This window comes from Pimephales promelas, chromosome 2 (assembly GCF_988280905.1).
Source record: "Pimephales promelas chromosome 2, fPimPro1.hap1.1, whole genome shotgun sequence".
In the NCBI taxonomy this organism is placed as follows: Eukaryota; Metazoa; Chordata; class Actinopteri; order Cypriniformes; family Leuciscidae; genus Pimephales; species Pimephales promelas.
Genome location: NC_142770.1, coordinates 6,159,656 through 6,179,032, shown reverse-complemented (window position 1 = coordinate 6,179,032; position 19,377 = coordinate 6,159,656). Strand labels below are relative to the sequence as shown.

General features: G+C 35.6%; 1 protein-coding gene and 1 long non-coding RNA gene across 3 annotated transcripts in view; one reads left to right on the top strand and one right to left on the bottom strand.

The window, feature by feature from the left end:
• Positions 1–225: 225 nt before the first annotated feature.
• LOC148995774 (uncharacterized) lies at positions 226–2,535 on the bottom strand. The gene is made up of 4 exons (XM_089121588.1): positions 2,386–2,535; positions 1,709–2,071; positions 1,267–1,566; positions 226–1,140 (listed from the first exon to the last, which is right to left on the bottom strand). The coding sequence occupies exons 1-4, from the start codon at positions 2,417–2,419 to the stop codon at positions 995–997; spliced, it is 843 nt and encodes a 280-aa protein (XP_088977714.1). The 5' UTR covers positions 2,420–2,535; the 3' UTR covers positions 226–994.
• The window catches only part of LOC148995773 (uncharacterized), a 34,276-nt gene continuing 16,808 nt past the window's right edge, over positions 1,910–19,377 (top strand). The window contains exon 1 of one of the 2 annotated variants that reach the window (XR_016146979.1): positions 1,910–1,965. This is a non-coding gene — a long non-coding RNA (uncharacterized LOC148995773). Of the gene's footprint in view, positions 1,966–4,590; positions 4,686–19,377 lie in introns of those variants that run through there. The other variant, XR_016146983.1, reaches the window with a different exon arrangement.

The following is a 19,377-nucleotide window of genomic DNA, read 5'->3' as shown; positions in this document are numbered from 1 at the left end:
GATCAAAATTGAAAATACTGTGGAAACAAAGACACTTACATCTTTGATGCCCTTGATGTAAGCTAAAACATAACAAAAATTAATTTCAAAGTGAACTATCCCTTTAAAGGTGTCAAAATAAATTTTGGTTTGACTGTACATGGAGCACAATGCCCCAGAATGTATTCACAAATATATTCGTGGGATACATTCTGGGGCATCGTACACCTATTTTAAAGATCCCCTGAGCAGTTTATCCAGTCAAACAAAGAATTTTACAGAATTTTGTATGACATTTTCATTTCATTGTTTATTCGTCATTTTAACATGGGTGCCTTTGGTTTCTGGCCTGGTGATAATGACGTTTATGATGAACAATTAAGATGCTTGAAATGTTGAAGTGAGTATGCAGGCACCTTGTGTATAATGTGTTAGTGATCCAATGCAGTGGGCCAGGCCTAAATCTGCGAAAACTAAAAGAGAACTCATGTAACTCATGTAATCCTTCAGCATCTGAAAGAACAGCAACCTTAATTTGCCTTGTTGAGTTCAGTGAAGAATATGGTGCAATTATAAATGTGCATGTACTGTACTTTGTGCAAAGTCTTGTGTGCCCAACAGGTTGATGGAGTGTGACAGACATCTAGTGGTCGATGTGAGGTTGTGAAAGTTAGTGTACACACATTAGGAATGAGTACTGAACAAACACACTGCAAACCATGGTACCTTGTTGATTAACCCAGATTTATCAGATTACAAGGATGAATAGAACTGAATGGGAACTCCCTGTAATAAAATTCAATTGAAATTTTGAATTAGTTTTATCCTTAAGTTAAAACTTGGCTTCTGACATTGAGAAATTAAGTGAGATGCAGTATATACATGTGCGGTGCTAAAAACAAAATAATAATAATAATTTCTTTAAAAATGCATTTTCTTTGTTTACTCTTTCAAGGAAAAAAATAAAATGTTTCAGAAAGAGAGAGACAGTCTCTACTTGTTTTGAGATTAATGGTCAAGTCTGTTCTCTGCTGTCTTGTTCAGTTCTTCTAGACCTGATGTCATAAACCAGAAAAGCGACAGTAGCCACTCCCACCACCACAGAGATGACCAATCGGATCACAATCACAGCTTCAGTGAAACCACAACAGTTGTCAGGGTCTAAAAAAAAAAAAACTTCTCAAAGTGACTAAAACTTGCATAAACACCAGAGCACTGACAGTCACATGTCAATTAATCAGACAAATATAGGACATTATTGTGTACTATTCTCAGACACTGACTGACCTGAAGACATCTGACAGAGTTGTGTGATGTTCAGATGTGTGGTCTGGTTGATAATGGTATTGTTGATCACACAGCTGTAAGTGTTTTTATCCTGATATTCCACATCCAGAGGTAGAGAGAGACTGATGCTGATATTAGACTCACTGATGCTGGACAATACACTCATTCCTTTATACCAGGAGAGAGTCACATCACTCACATTCAACACTGAACACACCAGTGAACAATTCTGGCTTGATGATGATGATGAAGATGCTGTTTGTAGACTGGAACTTAAAATGACAGGAGTGGGCAGAGAAGCTGGACAAAAGGGACAAAACAAAAAGACAAAGGAAGTTTTCAGAGTTGGATCCTGTGAACACTAACATTTTTTCACAGATAGTATTCATTAATATACATAATAGATTTGTTTTTAAAAAGTCACAATCACATTATTACCCACCATAGACAGTAACATTGAATATCTTGTATGATATTCCTCTGCTTCTGATGACCTGTACTTTATAAAGTCCAGTGTGTTCAGTTCTGATGTTTCTGATGGTCAGAGATCCAGTGTGATGATCAATCAGGAGTCTGTCTCCGAATCTCCCATCAGCACCATCATATAATACAATGTCATTTATCTCTCTATCCATTTCAGCAATGAGAAAGCCTTGCAGTCCAAACATCCACAGGATCTGAACGTCACTCATCATATCGGTAACATCTTTCATATCTGTAACATTATTCTGTAGAGTGACCGTATCTCCCTCCATCACTGATACTGACTTCACTTCATCTGCATCAGCAAACACACCTGAAATAACTGAATAGACACAAATACAGATAAACTTCATATCAATGCAGCCGACAGGTGAAAAACAGGAAATGGCCAACAGCAGGAAGTGGCTTTATTCTATCTTGAGTTTCCACTATCTTCATTAGTTAACTTTTATTTTTAAAGTATGACCGTATTTTCAAAGTCACTGCAAGATTGTGACAAAAAAAAACAATACACTTTTGTTGTATTGAGACATTAATGTAGCTTAATTAAAAAAAAAAGAAAAAAAAGTGTAAAAGCAAGAATTGTCATGTGTGTCTACAATGTAAAAAGTAAAGGCAGGATAAGTGAAAGATTACCTTGTAAAGAGAGGATGAGTAAAACTGAACTCATGCTGCTGAAGATCAAGTGTTTCTATGTGTTCGATCTCCTTAAAGATGAGCACAGGAAGTTTCAGCCAGTGACCTCATTTCTGGTTATATGCCAGAGCTGATCATGAACTGAAACGTGGCCAGTCTGCTAGAGACTCTGCATCTGCATTTATGACATACATGCTATATTATAGTCCCAGAAACAGGGGGATTCTACTCGGTATTTTACGTTTCGTAGGCCAATGTAAACTGACCTTTTTTAAAATACCGAAATTAAAAACATTATATGGAAACAGAATATTAAAATGTTCTGTTTTCTGTATTTTGCATTATAAAAAAAAAAATCATGAAAAACACAATGAGGTGGAAAAATGATTTAGTAGAGAATAAGAAATTTGCAATACAGGGCTTAGCCTACAACAATGTACATCTCTCACAACAAAATCAAACCAATGCTTTCATGTACATAGAAGTATTTTAAATGTAACGGCACACTATGTAGTAATTGTGTTTTTGTCAAACAGCGCCCCCTAGAGTCGCTGTGGAATACTTGCACGGTTGTAAGTAGCCACAAACAAGTTTACAAATAAGATGTTTGGTTACTAGTCCATCAACAAAACCGCCAGGTCAGCATCACTGTTGCATCCAGTGCTGCTTTTTAGTTCACGCCAACGAGGGAAAAGCCCCCTGTATGGAAAAGCCTCAGATTTTCTTTTCCTTTTCATAGTCTCTTCCGACCGCGTTTTTTTTGCTTAGAGTCTAAAATGTGTGCTTGGTCTTCGTGCTTCAATTGTTTTTGTTGATGTGTGTGACGTTGTTGTCATAAAGCATGTCGTGATTCTCGCGAGATTTGTCAGGGCCGCTCCTCTCAAACTTTTATTCCTGTTTTTTCCAGCGGCGTCTCCCCCAAGCTTTACCACCAGGATGATTCGCCCTACTATGAGTTTGTTTACCACCGAAAGGACTTTGAAGCTGTTATATTAAGGAACAATTCTTACATAGTGTGCCTTTAATTGACATGATTTGCAAATTGATATGCAAAGCATGGAGAAAAACACCCACTCACAGTCTATTATTTGTCACGGTTGCTTAACTTCGCCATCTAGTGACTACATGGGAGAATATAGGATTGAGGAACTGATTGACTGGTTTCTGTCTGAGACTGTTTTAACTCATTTTCTGTTCAACTTTCATGGATCTAAAATGATCAACCAGTAGAGAAACAGTAGCCTAGCCTGTAAACAGTAGTTACAGGTAAAACTTGTCATAAAGAAAACACTAGCCCCCGGTTTCACAGACTAGGCTTAAATATCTAGTCTCAGACTAAAATGATTTATGCTTAAATTAAAATTTAAAATGCAAAATTTTATGCTTTTGTCAATGCAATTTTAAAAAAGCTACTGAAATCCCCTATGAACTAAGGCCTAACCGTGTTTGAGAGCACTTCGACTCGGCACATTTACATCTATGGACTCATAGTAATTTAGTAAATCGCAGTAATATCATCACTCTGGAGAGGGAGATGATTTTTCACGAGTGATGATATTACGCCGAGTCGAAGTGCTCCCAAGCACTTGTATTCCGCCACACATTAGGAATAATAATTATTATCCACTTTACACGCTTGGAAAAGTGCAATCTTTTATTTTGCGTCCCCATTCTTGGTCAAGTTACACTACTCGTGTAGGCTAACTATATTTAAATAAATATAGTTACACCTTTAAGGACGTTATGAACGAAAATAATAAAGTGTATGGGCTCTATGCACGGCGTTATTTCCGGTGAAGGTGTAAGGATGCTCGATAACTTCCGCCGATCACAGAGTCCAATGCAATAGCGAGAATTTATATTGAATTTTATACTCCATGGTTATACTAAAGAAACGTTAGTCACAAAAACAGATAAAACAGACACCCCTCGTTGTGTTTATGCTTCTTTTTAAAATTATATTAAATAAACATAACTATATATAAAATTACATCTAAACGTATGTACGTTTCGTTTCAAAGACGGGAGGACAGTAAATTTTGAAGACTCTGCCATAATCCCGTTTTCTCCGGTTTTCCTCCGCTTTAATCTACACAACCGGAAATGGACGAGCATCCTTACGTCAAATGCGGAACTTATGCGTGCATATAGCCCATAGTGACAGAAATGTTGTTGGCAACATTACTCTCAGCGTCCAATCAGAGTTCAACACCAGCCAGTTCCGTGAGTGTGCATGTATAAACAAAACAAGCGAGATTGCGATCACACAAACCACAAAAGTGTTCTGGATATACCCTGAGGTAAGTCAATTTTTAATCTTTTTTTGTAAGCGTAGTGTGGTGTTCGTCACGCGTTTGTTGCTGTTTTCTGCTTGACTCCAAAAAGTTGTAGCTCAATACTGCACTCTCATTAAAAGCACACACAAACCATAGGCTACACTGATTTTACATTAACTGAGAAAATCAAAAAGCGTTAATAAAGTGTAATTAAATATACCACATAATAGTAGGCTACTACTAGACGTGTGAAATTAATGTGGGATAAAATAGGCCTATCTCTGAACTCTCTGTAGAAACACAAATTGAGAGTCAAAAAGCGTTATGCCCCGCTCTCCCCTATTTAGTGTAACGTTAGCACTTTTATGTGCTAAATTGGAACAACTTACTTGTATCTTACTAACGCTATAGCCCATAATGTATCTTACTAACCCTAGCCCATACTTAAAGTATGCCTTTGTAGGGACAATTTAGTTGCTTGATTAGTGATTTTAAAGACTTTATTTGTATTACAAGTACATTACAAATTCAAATGTCTTTGAAACATATACAATTATATTTGAGCAAAAAGTAAATGCTCAGTGATGCCTTATTACTTCACTTTGTATTTTTTTTACGTGTTTTGTATAGGAAGTGGCCTACATTATAAGCAGATATGCTACTTTTTTGTGGAAGTGCTGGTATCTTGTGTATTGTTTGGTAAAGAAGGGGAAAAGTTTTATTTATTTAATTTTTGTTTGTTTTTACACAGTGATAGCCTATGCATGGGTGTTTTAATTTGTGGAAAGGCAGAATAAATGTTAGTGGTGGGTAATATGAGTATTTTTTTGTTTGTTTCCCAGCTCCAAGTATGTGACCACAAAAGCTACAAGTTCTGCAAGTTTGTGTTGTTTTGATTAAAGATATCGGCCTTAGTTATACCTCATTGTAACCGCCTGATGCATGATGCATATCACTCTCCAATAGTTCTTAATTTTGGAATAAAACGAGGGTTTTGTCTTCGTTGTTGTTGTTGTTACGATGAATATGTTGCAACACTATAATATTTAATCATATTATAAATAAACGGAACTCATTTAGCTTTGTCAGGCTTTTATTTGTACTCAACTTAATGCCAAAGAATGCTTTAATCAAGACCTCTATATTTTGTTTTTTCATATGCATAAAATGAGTGTCAAATCAATTTTGAGATGCTGGACCTCAACCAGTGTCATGTCACTCAGTCTATGCGAGATCGACTTTTGCCTTATGATAGACAGCTAGCCTATTAATTTCTATACAACTATATTCGACAACATATGGAAATGAAATAATCGTTAGAGTCGTTTTATAAAGGTAGAAAGTGTTCTTAAAAAACATGCTGAAAAACAAAAAGTTATTTAAAGTCACGTCATATTAAATTTCAATGTAGTGAAACAGCTGTCGCCAGGGGGTGCTGCAGCACCCTCAGCACCCCTAGTTCCCACGGCCATGCTTTCAGGCACAGTGTCATGTTTCTTTTCTCGTTAAAGTTTAGACGCCCCCTCCCATGAATAATTGTGATATTCTGTATACAAACAAGTCTTTGTTTTCCCCTGATTGGGTCAATAATAATGTTGTTTTAGTTACTCAATTAATCAATGTTTATTGGACACTTAAATTAGAGTTTTTAAACAGGAATAAAATTTCTGTCGGTCCATGGCAGTTTGCTAACTTATGTGGCCTTAACTCTTGACACTCAAAGATTAGATCTCAGATTGTCAGTAGCTCATCATTTTGATAATGATTGGTAATATTTGTCTTTGTTTTGTCTCTGGAGAGTTACACAGCTGTTTCAGAATAACATACTGTACTGACAGGTTTGTCAGCATCCATAGAAAAAAGTGTGGACTTTGTCATCTAAATAATGACTAACCAATAATGTGAGATGTGTTTTACAAATTACTTCAGCTTTTTTTTTTATCATGCGAAGCTCTATTTTAAAAAAAAATGTTTCCAGATGTTGATGGAAGTGCTTAAGTACACACACACACACACACACACACTTGTGTAATCTGATAGCCCAGGCTATATAGCGCTAACAATAAGCTCTTGTTGTTGCATTATACAACTGTAATCAGGTATTGGTATCAGTTCTGTATCTTCTGCTATGTCATATCATATATCATTGTATGTTGTGTTTAGGTTTGTGTTCTTTTTCTCCTTGTTTAACTTAGTGGGGTTTTGTTTCTAGTTAAGAAAAAGTAAGCTTTGACGACTCTTCCATGTAGCTATATACGTCCCCGAACTCTTACACAGTTTAGTGTAGCGCTTGCAGCGTCAAGGATAGAAGAACATTGCTGAAAAAAAAACCAACAAGCTACAGTATTAGCAGTGTGGCTGGTGGTGTGTTTCATTTTTGTGGGATTCTGAATTCTACTTGGAAAATCCTGTGTGTGTGTGTGTGTGTGTGTGTGTGTGTGTTAGTACATAGTTTTGGCCAGTGCTTGGTTTGTTGTAAGCATACACTAAGAAATCAGTGTTGATCCATAAATCGAACAGAATGACATTTCCTCGGGTCAATCCATGGCGCAGAACTGATGACAGAAGAAATAGATCTTGGTCTGTGTTTGCCATGTGCACCTCATATCCTGCCTCCTTGTTTCCTGTTATCACGCCCCCTTTTTTAGTCCAGTCTTGTCCTGTTTCATTAATTGTGCTCACCTGATCCTCATGTTCTCTGGCCCCTTTATATTGTGCCTCTTTCCCTCATGTCCCCCAAAATGTCATGTATCATTTTGCCTTTTTTCCTTGTCTTGTTCTAGTATTAGTCTTTTGTTTTTTTCTTTTCTTTAATTTGATTTATATTCTAGATTATTGTGTCTAGTCTACGCTATCTCACGACCAATTCGTATGAATTCGTACGAGTGATTAAAAAGTGTCTAATTCATAGTAATTCATACGACCTCACTCGTACGAATTCGTTCGATTTGTCCAAACCCACGTGATGGGTAGGTTTAGGGGCGGGGTCAGGGGTAGGTCATTCGAACGAATTCCTACGAATGGGCCAATTCGTAAAATATGTACGATTTAGCAAAAATCGGCGTTTAAACGGCGTTTGAGTTAGTTTGCACGTTCAACCTATGCGTTCAACTTGTAAACACTGATTCTGTATTTCAGGCTACGTCGCCCGTGACCTTTTGAACGTAATTACGTATTACGTGACGTTACAAACGCGCAAAATAGAGCAAGGCTAGCATTTGTCCTTAGAAAAGTTACATTTTTGGAATAAGTTTTGAAATAACTGATCGTTTCGCGTGATAAGACCCTTATTCATCGTCTGGTGTCGTTTAAAGACATTTGAAGCTGCATCTGAAACTGTTATTAACTGTCTTTTGGACCTTGAACCGTTTGGACTCCATGTAAGTCCATTATATGGAGAAAAATCCTGGAATGTTTTCATCAAAAACCTTAATTTCTTTTCGACTGAGGAAAGAAAGACGTGGACATCTTGGATGAGTAAATTATCAGCAAAAGTTTTTTCAAAAGTGAACTAATCCTTTAATAACACACACGTTTGAGATGCAGGTTAAGTATACTCACATAAGATGATTTGTGACTTATTTGAGAGGTGAGGATTTGATTCATTCAGATGTCTTATTCAAGAAGTTTCGAAGGTAGGCTACAACTGATGGCGTTACAGCTCATGCAAAACGGGAATACTTCAATAACAAACACTTTCGGAAATCAATTATTTTCAAACATAATTTAATAAGTTATTAATGATAAAAAAAAGATGTTAATCTTATTCATAATCAATTATTAAAGTTAGTTGATTACATATGTTTTATTGAACAAATGTTTAATTTATTTGACTGTCATTTTAACTGATGATAATAATAACCGTAATTTAATAATGCAGTTTATATATTTAATAATTGTTTAATACCATAAACCGTGATATTTTCTGAGACGGTTCTCATACTGTGAAACTCTCGTTACAGACCCCACCCCACCCCTGCTGTTAAAGTTACTCAGCAACTTTTACTCATGTTTTAAATTAACTACTTTTTACTTGAGTAGATTTTTAGACTGGTATTTTTACTTTTACCTAAGTAAAAATGTATCGTAATTGTAGCCTATTTAGGTTGAATAACATTCTTCCAGTTTCACCTCTTGATATTATAACAGTAAGTTACTCTTTATGAATTATTAACTACAAATGGCATCTTCAACGGTGTAGTTAGATTAATGTAATAATTACTATCTCTAGAAAGTATTGGTCTACATATTATTGCTAAATCCCATAGACAACCTCACCCACTGAACAATAGCCTATAACAAGGAGAAACAAGAAACTGCACTTTTAATTCTTTCAAATTAACAATATACAGTTGCATGAATTATTCTTGAATTGATCAAAGTGTGTAGAGGGAGAAGGTTACATAAAAAATATACCTTTTAAAAATGTATGTTAAATCCACTGTTGTTTTATACTGAATTTGTCTATAGTTTATGCAGTAGCCTATTTAATGTAATTGCATCATATTTTATTTTAAATTACAGAAGAATTAAGAGTAATCCCTTTACTTAAATTACAATATTTAGATTAGGCTACTTGGTAATTAATTACACCCAACACCTCTTTTTGTCCGGCGCAGTTGCCATGGTGACTCATAATATCTGCGCTCCATTGATAATGGCTTTTTATAGTTGTGGTGCACGCACTCAGAGTCAGTCAACTCGGAGTTGATTGAACTAACTCATTTCAGCTGTTCTGTAACCGAAAACTCAGAGTTTATCATCTCATGGTAAGTCAACTCAGAGTTCAATCTGTAACTCCGAGTTGGTTGAACCCATAGGTTGAACCCCTTTATTGAAACGGGCCCCAGCTGATCATGGAGAACAGTGTAGTCAGAGCGATGGTGACTTGTAGAGTTCACTGACAGATTGGGCAATGGGCTTTATGCCCAGCTGCACTAGCTACTTCCTGAACTTCAGCCAGCTTCTTGTTTCCTGTCTGCCATTATTGGCCAAATTGATTAATTCAGGTGTGTCTGATTATTGTTGCCATGACAACTGAGGTCAAGCACACCTGGATTAATCAATTTGGCCAATAATGGCAGACAGGAAACAAGGAGCTGGCTGAAGTTCAGGAAGTAGTGCAGCTGGGCATAAAGCCCATTGAACAAACAAGCGATCCCTTTATATCCTCCACCTTCCATAAATCTCAAGTGGATTAACAATAAACTGCAATATCCCCAGCTGGAGTAAAGGAATTGACCCAAAACAAACTCTGAAAAATATTGGCACAACCCTTTTGTTCTGGTCTGGGTATTTAAGGCTAGACAGACCAGTCTAGGGGGAAACCTGTAACCAGGAAAAAAAACATACAGTGCTGTGTCCCGTCGGAACACACCCAAACACACGCACACACACCCACACCCACACCCACACCCACGCACCCACCACTGTGCGTCTCTGTCAAGAATGCATTACTTTCAGATTCATCTTTGAACAGTGGCGTGCACATACCTCCAGAGGTATGTGCACACCACTGTTCAAAGATGAATATTTGAACAGTTGACTCCAGTCCACATGGGCAGGGGTGGAGGGACCAAAAAGGGCACTTTTTTTATTTTTTTTTATTTTTATTTTTTAATTTAATAGTACCTGCATGTTTATTCTCTCTTTTCGGCCAGGGATGCTTCCTTTGGCTGCATCAGAGAGTTCATTGATTTTATTTTATTTTTTTTCCTTGACATTCTAAGAAAATATGTTGATACAATTATTAGAATGCATAACACATCAAATGAAAATAGGAAAATGATGATATTACTAAATATTATTTACTTTACCAAACAAAACCGCGAGAATCAAGAAGGTAATTATGGTAAATAAGTTTGTTGATGTTGTAAATTGAATGTGTATTATGACTGTCAGTGTTAGCTATCATGAATCCGTAACTTTACAATAAGATTTCACTAGTTAAATGAGTTAACATTAGTTAATAATGAACTGCACTTCTACAGCATTTATTAATATTAGTTAATATTAATTTCAGCATCAAAAATTAAAATCAAAAGTTGAATTTAAAACATTAAAAAGTTTCACTAAAATATTAAAATCAAAAGTTGTATTTTTTAATCATTATAGTTAATGCACTGACTGTGACACAACATGAATAAACATTAACAGTATACAGTAACAAATGTGTTGCTCATGGTTAGTTCATGTTAATGAACAGATGAGCCTCATTTTAAAGCGTTATAATGAAATCAAAGATATAAGTTCCTTACAATTTAGAGTTGCTTCTCAAAACCACACGGTAAGTTGATCTATTTTATACAGCTTATTTTTTAAGGAAAGACGACGTGCATTCACCCAGCTGAGGGGGATAAAACCTGGAGTGGAGCAAAAGCACGTTCCTCTCTCCACTCTAAGCATTCTGTAAACACTTCGCTCATGGACCACTCCGGGTTTTCAATTCCCCCTCACGGAAAAAACTGCTCCATGTTCACTCGATTAATCTTAGTTTTTGAGAAGTGCATGTAAGGCTTCAGTTCGTTTGCTGCGGTCCCATGATAGAAAACAGAACGCGGGTCAATATTGGTCGTTTCTCAATACCAAGTAGCCTACGCAAACTTCGGATTTGCCAAGTTCGACTCGGGAGAACGAACTCCCGAGGACGCGAGTCCGGTTAATTAGCATTCTACACGCAGCTACTCGAAATATGGTATAAAATACAACTCTGCCTCAATAATAAAACGAAATATATATAAAACACCACTCTGCCTCATTTCATTTATAAATAAACATATCATAAACAAATTAATGGCCACACAACTCAACTGTGGTTCAGGCAACGCACATTGATTATCTTCACTGCATATATTTATAACAACATGAAATATAAAACACAACCCTGCTTCTTTTTGTTTTCATTTTAAAAATATAAAACATTAGGCTATTATTGTATTATGCGTGAAGAGAATGCATAGTGTGTGTGTGTATCTACCCTATCTCACGACCAATTCGTACGAATTCGTACGAGTGATTAAAAAGTGGCTAATTCGTACTAATTCGTACGACCTCACTCGTGCGAATTCATACGATTTGTCTAAACCCACGTGACGGTTATGTTTAGGGGCGGGGTCAGGGGTAGGTCATTCGTACGAATTCATACGAATTGGCCAATTCGTAAAATATGTACGATTTAGCAAAAATCGTACTAATTTGTACGACTGAGGTCGTATGAATTGTTACGAATTAGCCACCTCGTAAAATTCGTACGAATTCCCGTGAGATCGGGTTGATATATATATATATATATATATATATATATATATATATATATCCTATATATATATAAAAGAATATTTTATGTATTTTAGAATATATAAAATTATACACAACCCTGTCTCTTTTTGTTAAAATATGTCATTTTAATGATAATATCCCGTTCAAAAGTAGGCTATGAGTAGCCTAATAGCTAGCTATATAATACAATGAGAAATAAAGCAAACAATTCAGTTAAACATAAGTCAGCTCTCTAATAGGCTACAAGAGTAAAGTTAAATAGCCTAAATATATAAAGTTATGAAACTTCACTTGCCCTCAGCCAAAACGATTTGCCATGGAACAAACTATGGGCTATATATTATTATAGTTTAGCATTGTTTGGTCTTATAAGATAAATAAAAACATGCACTGAAAAGTTATGTAGATGGTTGATTATTTGTCAAGATAAGTAATTGTTTTTCATAGATTAAAATAGCTTTTAAATGACGCAAACTGGCAATATTAGATCGTTTAAAACATCTCCCTTTAAAACGCTATTGTCTCGACTATTTAAATAAAGTTACAGGAATATGACTTGGCCTGAAAACAAATTCAGTCAGAAGAATTCTCAAAAAAAAAACATAAATAAATAAAAATGCATGATTAAATAGCAAAATAAATAATTAATACTAAAATAACACTGGATTAATTAAGTCATTCTACACTGTTTCTATGATCCATATATTTTACGTTAAACTAAAGCTATACTTTTTGAAAAAGTAGCTAACAAAGTATTGATATATGATATGTTACAATCAATATGCTCAAGAATAATTAGCCTTCCTCGACATAGATTTGGTCTATTCATCAATGCAAATTTACTACAACTGCTGATATGCAAACTGAATAGGATGTGGAAAAAAGATTTATTATTAAATTTTATTACAGTTATATGAATTCATTAATTATTATAATAATTAATGTATAATTAATGTAATATAATAATTATGTATTTATTATATGAATAATTAATATAATTTATATAAATAAGGCTTTATTATTATTTGTGAGTTGTACACATTGGATTATTTTATTTATTACAGTTTTTCTTTCACTTTTGTTAAGTGAAAAGTTCATATAAATTGTATTTTATTGTTTTGATTTAGAGCAGTGATTAACTACTAAAAGTTAGGCCTAATAAGATTTAACGTCTCATCCGTCCTTCGGATGAGACATTAAACCGAGGTCCTGACTTTCTGTGGTCATTAAAAATCCCTGGATGTCTTTCGAAAGAGTAGGTGTAACCCCGGCATCCTGGCCAAATTTGCCCATTGGCCTCTGTCCATCATGGCCTCCTAATCATCCCCATATATACCAATTGGCTTCATCACTGTCTCCTCTCCACCAGTCAGCTGGTGTGTGGTGAGCGTTCTGGCGCAATATGGCTGCCGTCGCATCATCCAGGTGGATGCTGCACACTGGTGGTGGTTGAGAAGATTCCCCTTTTCTATGTAAAGCGCTTTGAGTGCCGAGAAAAGCGCTATATAAATGTAATGAATTATTATTATTATTAAGGTATCACTGTTTCTTGCTGATTTTAAAGCTTACTGAACTTGTAATGATTTGGATATCATTTTGGATACAGCAGGGGTTCTTAAACGTTTTGGAGCCAGGGACCCCTTTCAGGGGAAAAAAATTTCCAAGGACCCCCCTCATATTTAGAACAGTTATTGAGCACAAAGTTAATGTGTGAGCGGCATGAAATATTTTTGCACAAATGGTCTCCACCCAGGGTCCTATATGCAGGAATTTCTAAATAGCCTACAGAGGTCCCAAAAGTGATCTCGCTGGATCCCCTCCCCAAGGAATTTTTGATGTTCTTGATCTACACATGTGCATTTTAAGGTGTTTTAAGGCCCCACAATTGGATAACTATAGATTTAGAGTCAGTGGGCAGTGGCATAATTTTTTTTTTATCAAGATGTCACAAAACACAATCACATATTCCAAACAGGAATGGCCTTAAAAGATAAATGTTTCAGATTAGGCCTATTCTGCACACAAATAAAGCGATATATATATATATATGAAGAGTTCAGATGCAAAAGCCTCTAAGTGCCATTTGAAATTTTCTTCTAAAATGATCATTTTTATCAAGCTTGTATATTTAAGTTCAGTAATTTCACTTAAATGGCAATGAAGATTACCTATTAATTGTCATTTAAGTGAAATTACTGAACTTAAATACAAGCTTGATAAAAATGGTCATTTTAGAAGAAAATTTCACATGGCATTTAGAGGCTTTTGCATCTGAACTCTTCATATATATATATATATATATATATATATGATAATGGCAATATGTTTAATAGGTGTGTGTGTTGTTAATTTGAGCTTATATCCATAATTAGCTAAAAAATATACAGTATATGTTAAATATGAATCCATAATGTTAATCATGGGCATTGGGCACAGTATGTTTCTCTTGACATGCTTTTTCCTTTCCCAAAGTTGAGCTTGATTAATAATTTGCAAAGTGATTGTTTCAGTCGTTTGTTTAAAACGTCTATCTAAAACAGCTGTTTAGTTTAGCTATTTAGGCCTACATCTTATCTCGCACTTTATGCCCGTTGACTGAAGCGTCGTGCGCGGATTGAGTTCACTCCGACTCAAACATTTTGACATTGACGAGCTGTCGTTGTTAGTCTGCTGAAGCAACTCAGACGAGAAGGTCAGTTGGGTGCTCGAGCACCTGCCCTTTTGCCCCTTGGTGCCCAAAGTGCCCTTTTGTCAAGACAAAATTTCCTCTCTTTTTTTTGTATTTAAAGGCACTTTTGTGGATGCCTGCCCCATCTAACTAGTAGTAAAATGAATGAATAATAATTTAGCCGTAAATAAAATGACCCACATGATGACCTTTCACCTGATTCCTCACGCTGCACGCGCATTTTATAATTTCGCGCGGCTATGCGCAATCGCGCATTCCCAGAGGATATCTTCAACTCTTGCGGCTGCTGGTAAGTGGTGTTCTATTCTCAGCGAAGTGATTTTGATGTTTGTTTACTTATTATTATTTTTTTACTAGAACGACGTGAAGAGAGCATGCAGAGAGATGTTGTTTGTATTGCTGTGTGTAGGCTGTAGAAGTAACGTTAGCTTGCTGTTTGAGGGAGAAAAGTTTCACGGGCGTGGAGGGTTGTTATTTGACTAAAAACTATTATTTGTACTTTAAACTATTATTATTATTACAGTATTTATTAAACAAATATTTTCACATAAAAATGATTATCACAACTCTGGTAAGTTATCACGCTTACCAGTATCTTATGTTTTGTGTGCAGAAGCCTCTGTGAACATCTGCCCTAGTAACGTTACTATTATATACTATTATTGTATTATTATACTATAGCAGCCTGGGTAGAATCTGTAGCTTTAGCAGGTCAGTGAACTAGTGAGCCAGTTCCAAACACTGTCAGCAATCTTTACATCTTGTCATGGTCACATAAAAATGGTTTAATACCCTATCTCTGTTTATTTTAATGTCTACAGTCTCAGATCAACTCCAACAGTATCATCATCATCATCATCAGCAGCAGCAGCAGCAGCAGCAGCAGTAACAACATCAACAGCAAAGGCAGCAAACTCACTTAATGACTTGAGTAAGAATTTACCAGAACAGGCATCACATTAATGTTAAAAATCTTGTAAAGTATTAATTGCTGTTTCTGTTTGCTTTGTTTTTATTTTCATTGTATAAAATGTAACTCTTGTATTTTTGTAAATCAGTTTTTGCCATGAAAATAGCCACAGATACTGATATGCCATTAAATAAATATACTCTACTGCACGAAACATGGGCCATGTTGATTTTGTCCTATACAGTTCACTATAACAGCTGTTCTTTATTATTCTGTATAACTGAGAAGAAAAAGCCATCAGGTTGGGACAACTTAAGATGCTTCAGTTTCTAATCCCAGAGTTATATATAGAGCACGTCAATTATTATTTTTTTAATTTTAAACTTTGAATTTGTCTTTTCTGTTCTGGTTCTTTTTCAAAACTCCATCAATGCATTTGCTGCTGTATCGATGCAGAATCATCTGTATTGATATATTACTGTATTGATATTTTGAGCACAGCCCTATAAAGCCTTGTTTCCATGTGCCCCATTTTATGCTTTGAGCACCTGCCCCTACAGAGGTCTCTGCACGGCCCTGCTTAGGAATAAATAGCATGTTTTCAGATGATAAAGAAAACATGACTTATAGCACGGAAAAAAACGTTAGGCTGTTATAAATTCTTGCGCGGACCCCCTGGCTATAGCTTACGGACCACCATGGTCCGCGGACGGCGGACCACTTTAAGAACAACTGATCTACAGTTCTAAATACACAATATAATAATGGCCCCTCTGTAATAATTGTGGCCCCTCTTGTGCCCCCCAGTTGAAAAAATCCTATCGCCCCAGTTCTCAAATAACAATAAGCCGCTGCAACCAAATCGCGAGACCAGCGGCTTAGTCATCACCAGCCAGAAGTTTGCCCTCTAGGCAGAGAGGAGAACCTCTCCTCCAACCTGTTTTTTCGTTTATATTCGACCAACAATTGGTCTTCTTCAGGACAAAGTAACGACTATTTTGCCCTGAAGAAGACCACTTGGTCGAAACACGTTGGCCTATATGTTTCCTTTTATAATGAATAAGCTATTTCCAATAAAGTCTTTTTAACATTATCCTTCTCCTCATTTAAACTTGACTGAGTGCTTGCGAACTGTTTTTTCGGAGGCGAAGCACATCATCACGCCTACTTTACATTTGTGCCTGGTTTCCTTCTGGCATCACCTCACCCTTCCACGCCGCACCCTGACAGACGCGCACACTGAACGGAAAGCTGCACACGGACACATTATTCCCTTGTTTATTGAGATGAAAATGGACACGTTGAGTTACTTATTTCTGTGCCTCTTGCCCGGTGAGTAGTTTTAGCTTATTGGAGGTTTAAAGTTGTGTATAACATGTTTTGTTGTTAATTTATTTAAAGTGAAAAGCGTGAGTGATGCAGTGTTCGAGTGCTTGTGGTTGTTGCATGACAGAACTGTCATGACTCATGAACCTTCAGCTTTTTGATTGCTTTTGCCCGCATGTCGGTGAGATGAAACTGATAATGGCATAGAGAGGATGGATATCAGTTTTCATTTATGCTGACCTTTAAACGTTTAACTTTAGATTTTGTTTGGCGGCTGACGTGAGTTATGACAGATGAACAAAGAGAAAAGGTGATCTGATCTTTACTAATCTCTGATTTAGATTTATATTGGTCATTACAGCATCACAGTGATTTAACAGCATAAAATTCAGTTTTTTTTGTTCAATATAATCCAAAATATTTATTCAAAGTTATTATGAGCAAAAGTCGTTGAAAAATATTTTGGACACGCATAAATCAAGAATCAGCCTGTGATGGTGACAATAATAAAGCAATTTGCACGGCTTTCTGGGAGCCACCAATCAAGTCGTTCATGGCTTCCATCATGCATTTTGGCAGAAATAAATTGTGATCTGAATTGTCTTAGCACAAACTACAACTTTCTTCAGACATAGCCTTGATGAACCATGAACTGAAGATAAAAGACATCTGATTAAACAACTCCACAAAGCTGGCATTACCAGCTTCACTTATTACTAACCATGACTGACTGTATTTCTGTCAGACGTCTACAGAAGTTCTTATTGAGAATTAACAGAGGTTTAAATGTTTCGTGATTTTATGTTTTGCTTGTAATTTTTTTTTTTAAACAAAAATGAAGTTAAAAGAGTATTTGAGGAACATTATACGTCAAGAAAACTGCATATTTTCACTTTCCCAGAACCACCCTGAATATTTGGACCGTTATTGTAATGTGTATTAGCCTACAAACAGAATTCAGTTCAGCAACATTCTTAAAATAATCAAGAGTGTTCAAGGGTGCGGGTGTGCCACAAAACTTTCCTCATGCTAATTTATCTAAGCGGTCTTTAGTGACACTTGTCAATACATACTATTTAACATTTTTCTCAAGGCATAATTTTACGGCGTGACGTTTACACAAACTCGCCAGCAATGACATTAAACACCGGTTATATCCGATTCTCTTATGATCTACTTTTTCATTTCTGCAGGCTGATAACACTAACAAATTTTAGTTTTTAGCCTCAGCTGAATGTTTATTGAAATCACTTATGCAAATACAATTATATAGAATGTGACTCAGTTCAGCCTCAGGCGAATGAAAGTGTGCAAATAAAACATGACACGAGCATAAAGTTAAAATACACTAACAAGTTGCCAAATGCCAAGTATGCCAAATGCCCTGTTTTATTTAGTCTATGCCATAATGAATTTAATATTTTTAGTGAAATATGCTTTTTTTATTGTAACTAGTCTGTTTTTTTACTCAAAATTGTGTGAATCAAGTATTGTATTATTAAAAGATTGCAGGCTGCTAGCACAGCACATAAACTTGTTACTGCACTACCAAAGTTATTGATCAATAAACAAAGCAGCATGTTTTAGAATATTAATGCAATATTAATACATGCAGAATGACAAACATAACTGAACATTAAACATAAAAAGATATTTCCCTTTACTCAAAAACACATATTTAAATATTGACTCTCCATTTTCAGCCACGCACAAAGCTGGGCACTAATGGTCTCTAAATAAAACGCATAATTTAGTAATTTCTCTTAAAATAAATACGTAGCCATTTTAGTTAAATTTATCATTTTTATCATTTCGTAAATTCAAGCCTCAAAATGGTTAATTGAAAAAAATCAAATAAAATGTAGGCCTATCCCTTGGAGTAGCCTACAATGTACTCAAAATTTTCAAAAAAACAAAACAAACAAACTCTGAACCACAATTTTATTAATTAAATTATATAGCCTACAGAATATTTTAATTACCACCTTAATTTGTTTTAATTAAAATGACAAAACCCATTAATAATTTTTTACAGTGTGATGGAAAAAATTAAATACAAATATCCACAACCTCAATTTAGATTAGACTAACTAGTTAAAGAACATGGAAGTTTAAAGAAAATAGGCTATTCAGTGGTTGAAAATATGTACAACTTTCAACACTATCTCTCGGGTTGACAACTTTTAACATGCTAGAAATCTAAACGAATTATAAAGACGCATAACGGTTTTTCCGATGCGATGTGTCAATTTCACACACTGCACACGCTCATTCATATTGGTTTTAGAGAATAGCCTATAAATATCGTGTAAAAGGAAGTCAATGGTGCCAAAGTTCCAATCGTTCTTCAAATTATTTTCCTTTGTTTTCAGCCGAAGAAATAAACTCATTTGCAACAAGGTGAGGGTGAGTAAACAATGACAGAAATTTAATTTTTGGGTGGAGTATCTCTTTAAGCCCTATGTTCAGTAGCCTACACTTGATTGAAATGTTTAAAAAGTTTCAAAGAACAG

Bases quoted from the DNA above. Each gene is read 5' to 3' on its own strand.
- LOC148995774 (XM_089121588.1), bottom strand. From the start codon at position 2,419: ATGAGTTCAGTTTTACTCATCCTCTCTTTACAAG. The intron at 1,567-1,708 runs GTGGGTAATAAT...CCTTTTGTCCAG, and splicing joins ATTCAATGTTACTGTCTATG to CTTCTCTGCCCACTCCTGTC. The intron at 1,141-1,266 runs GTCAGTCAGTGT...TTTTTTTTTTAG, and splicing joins ACTCTGTCAGATGTCTTCAG to ACCCTGACAACTGTTGTGGT.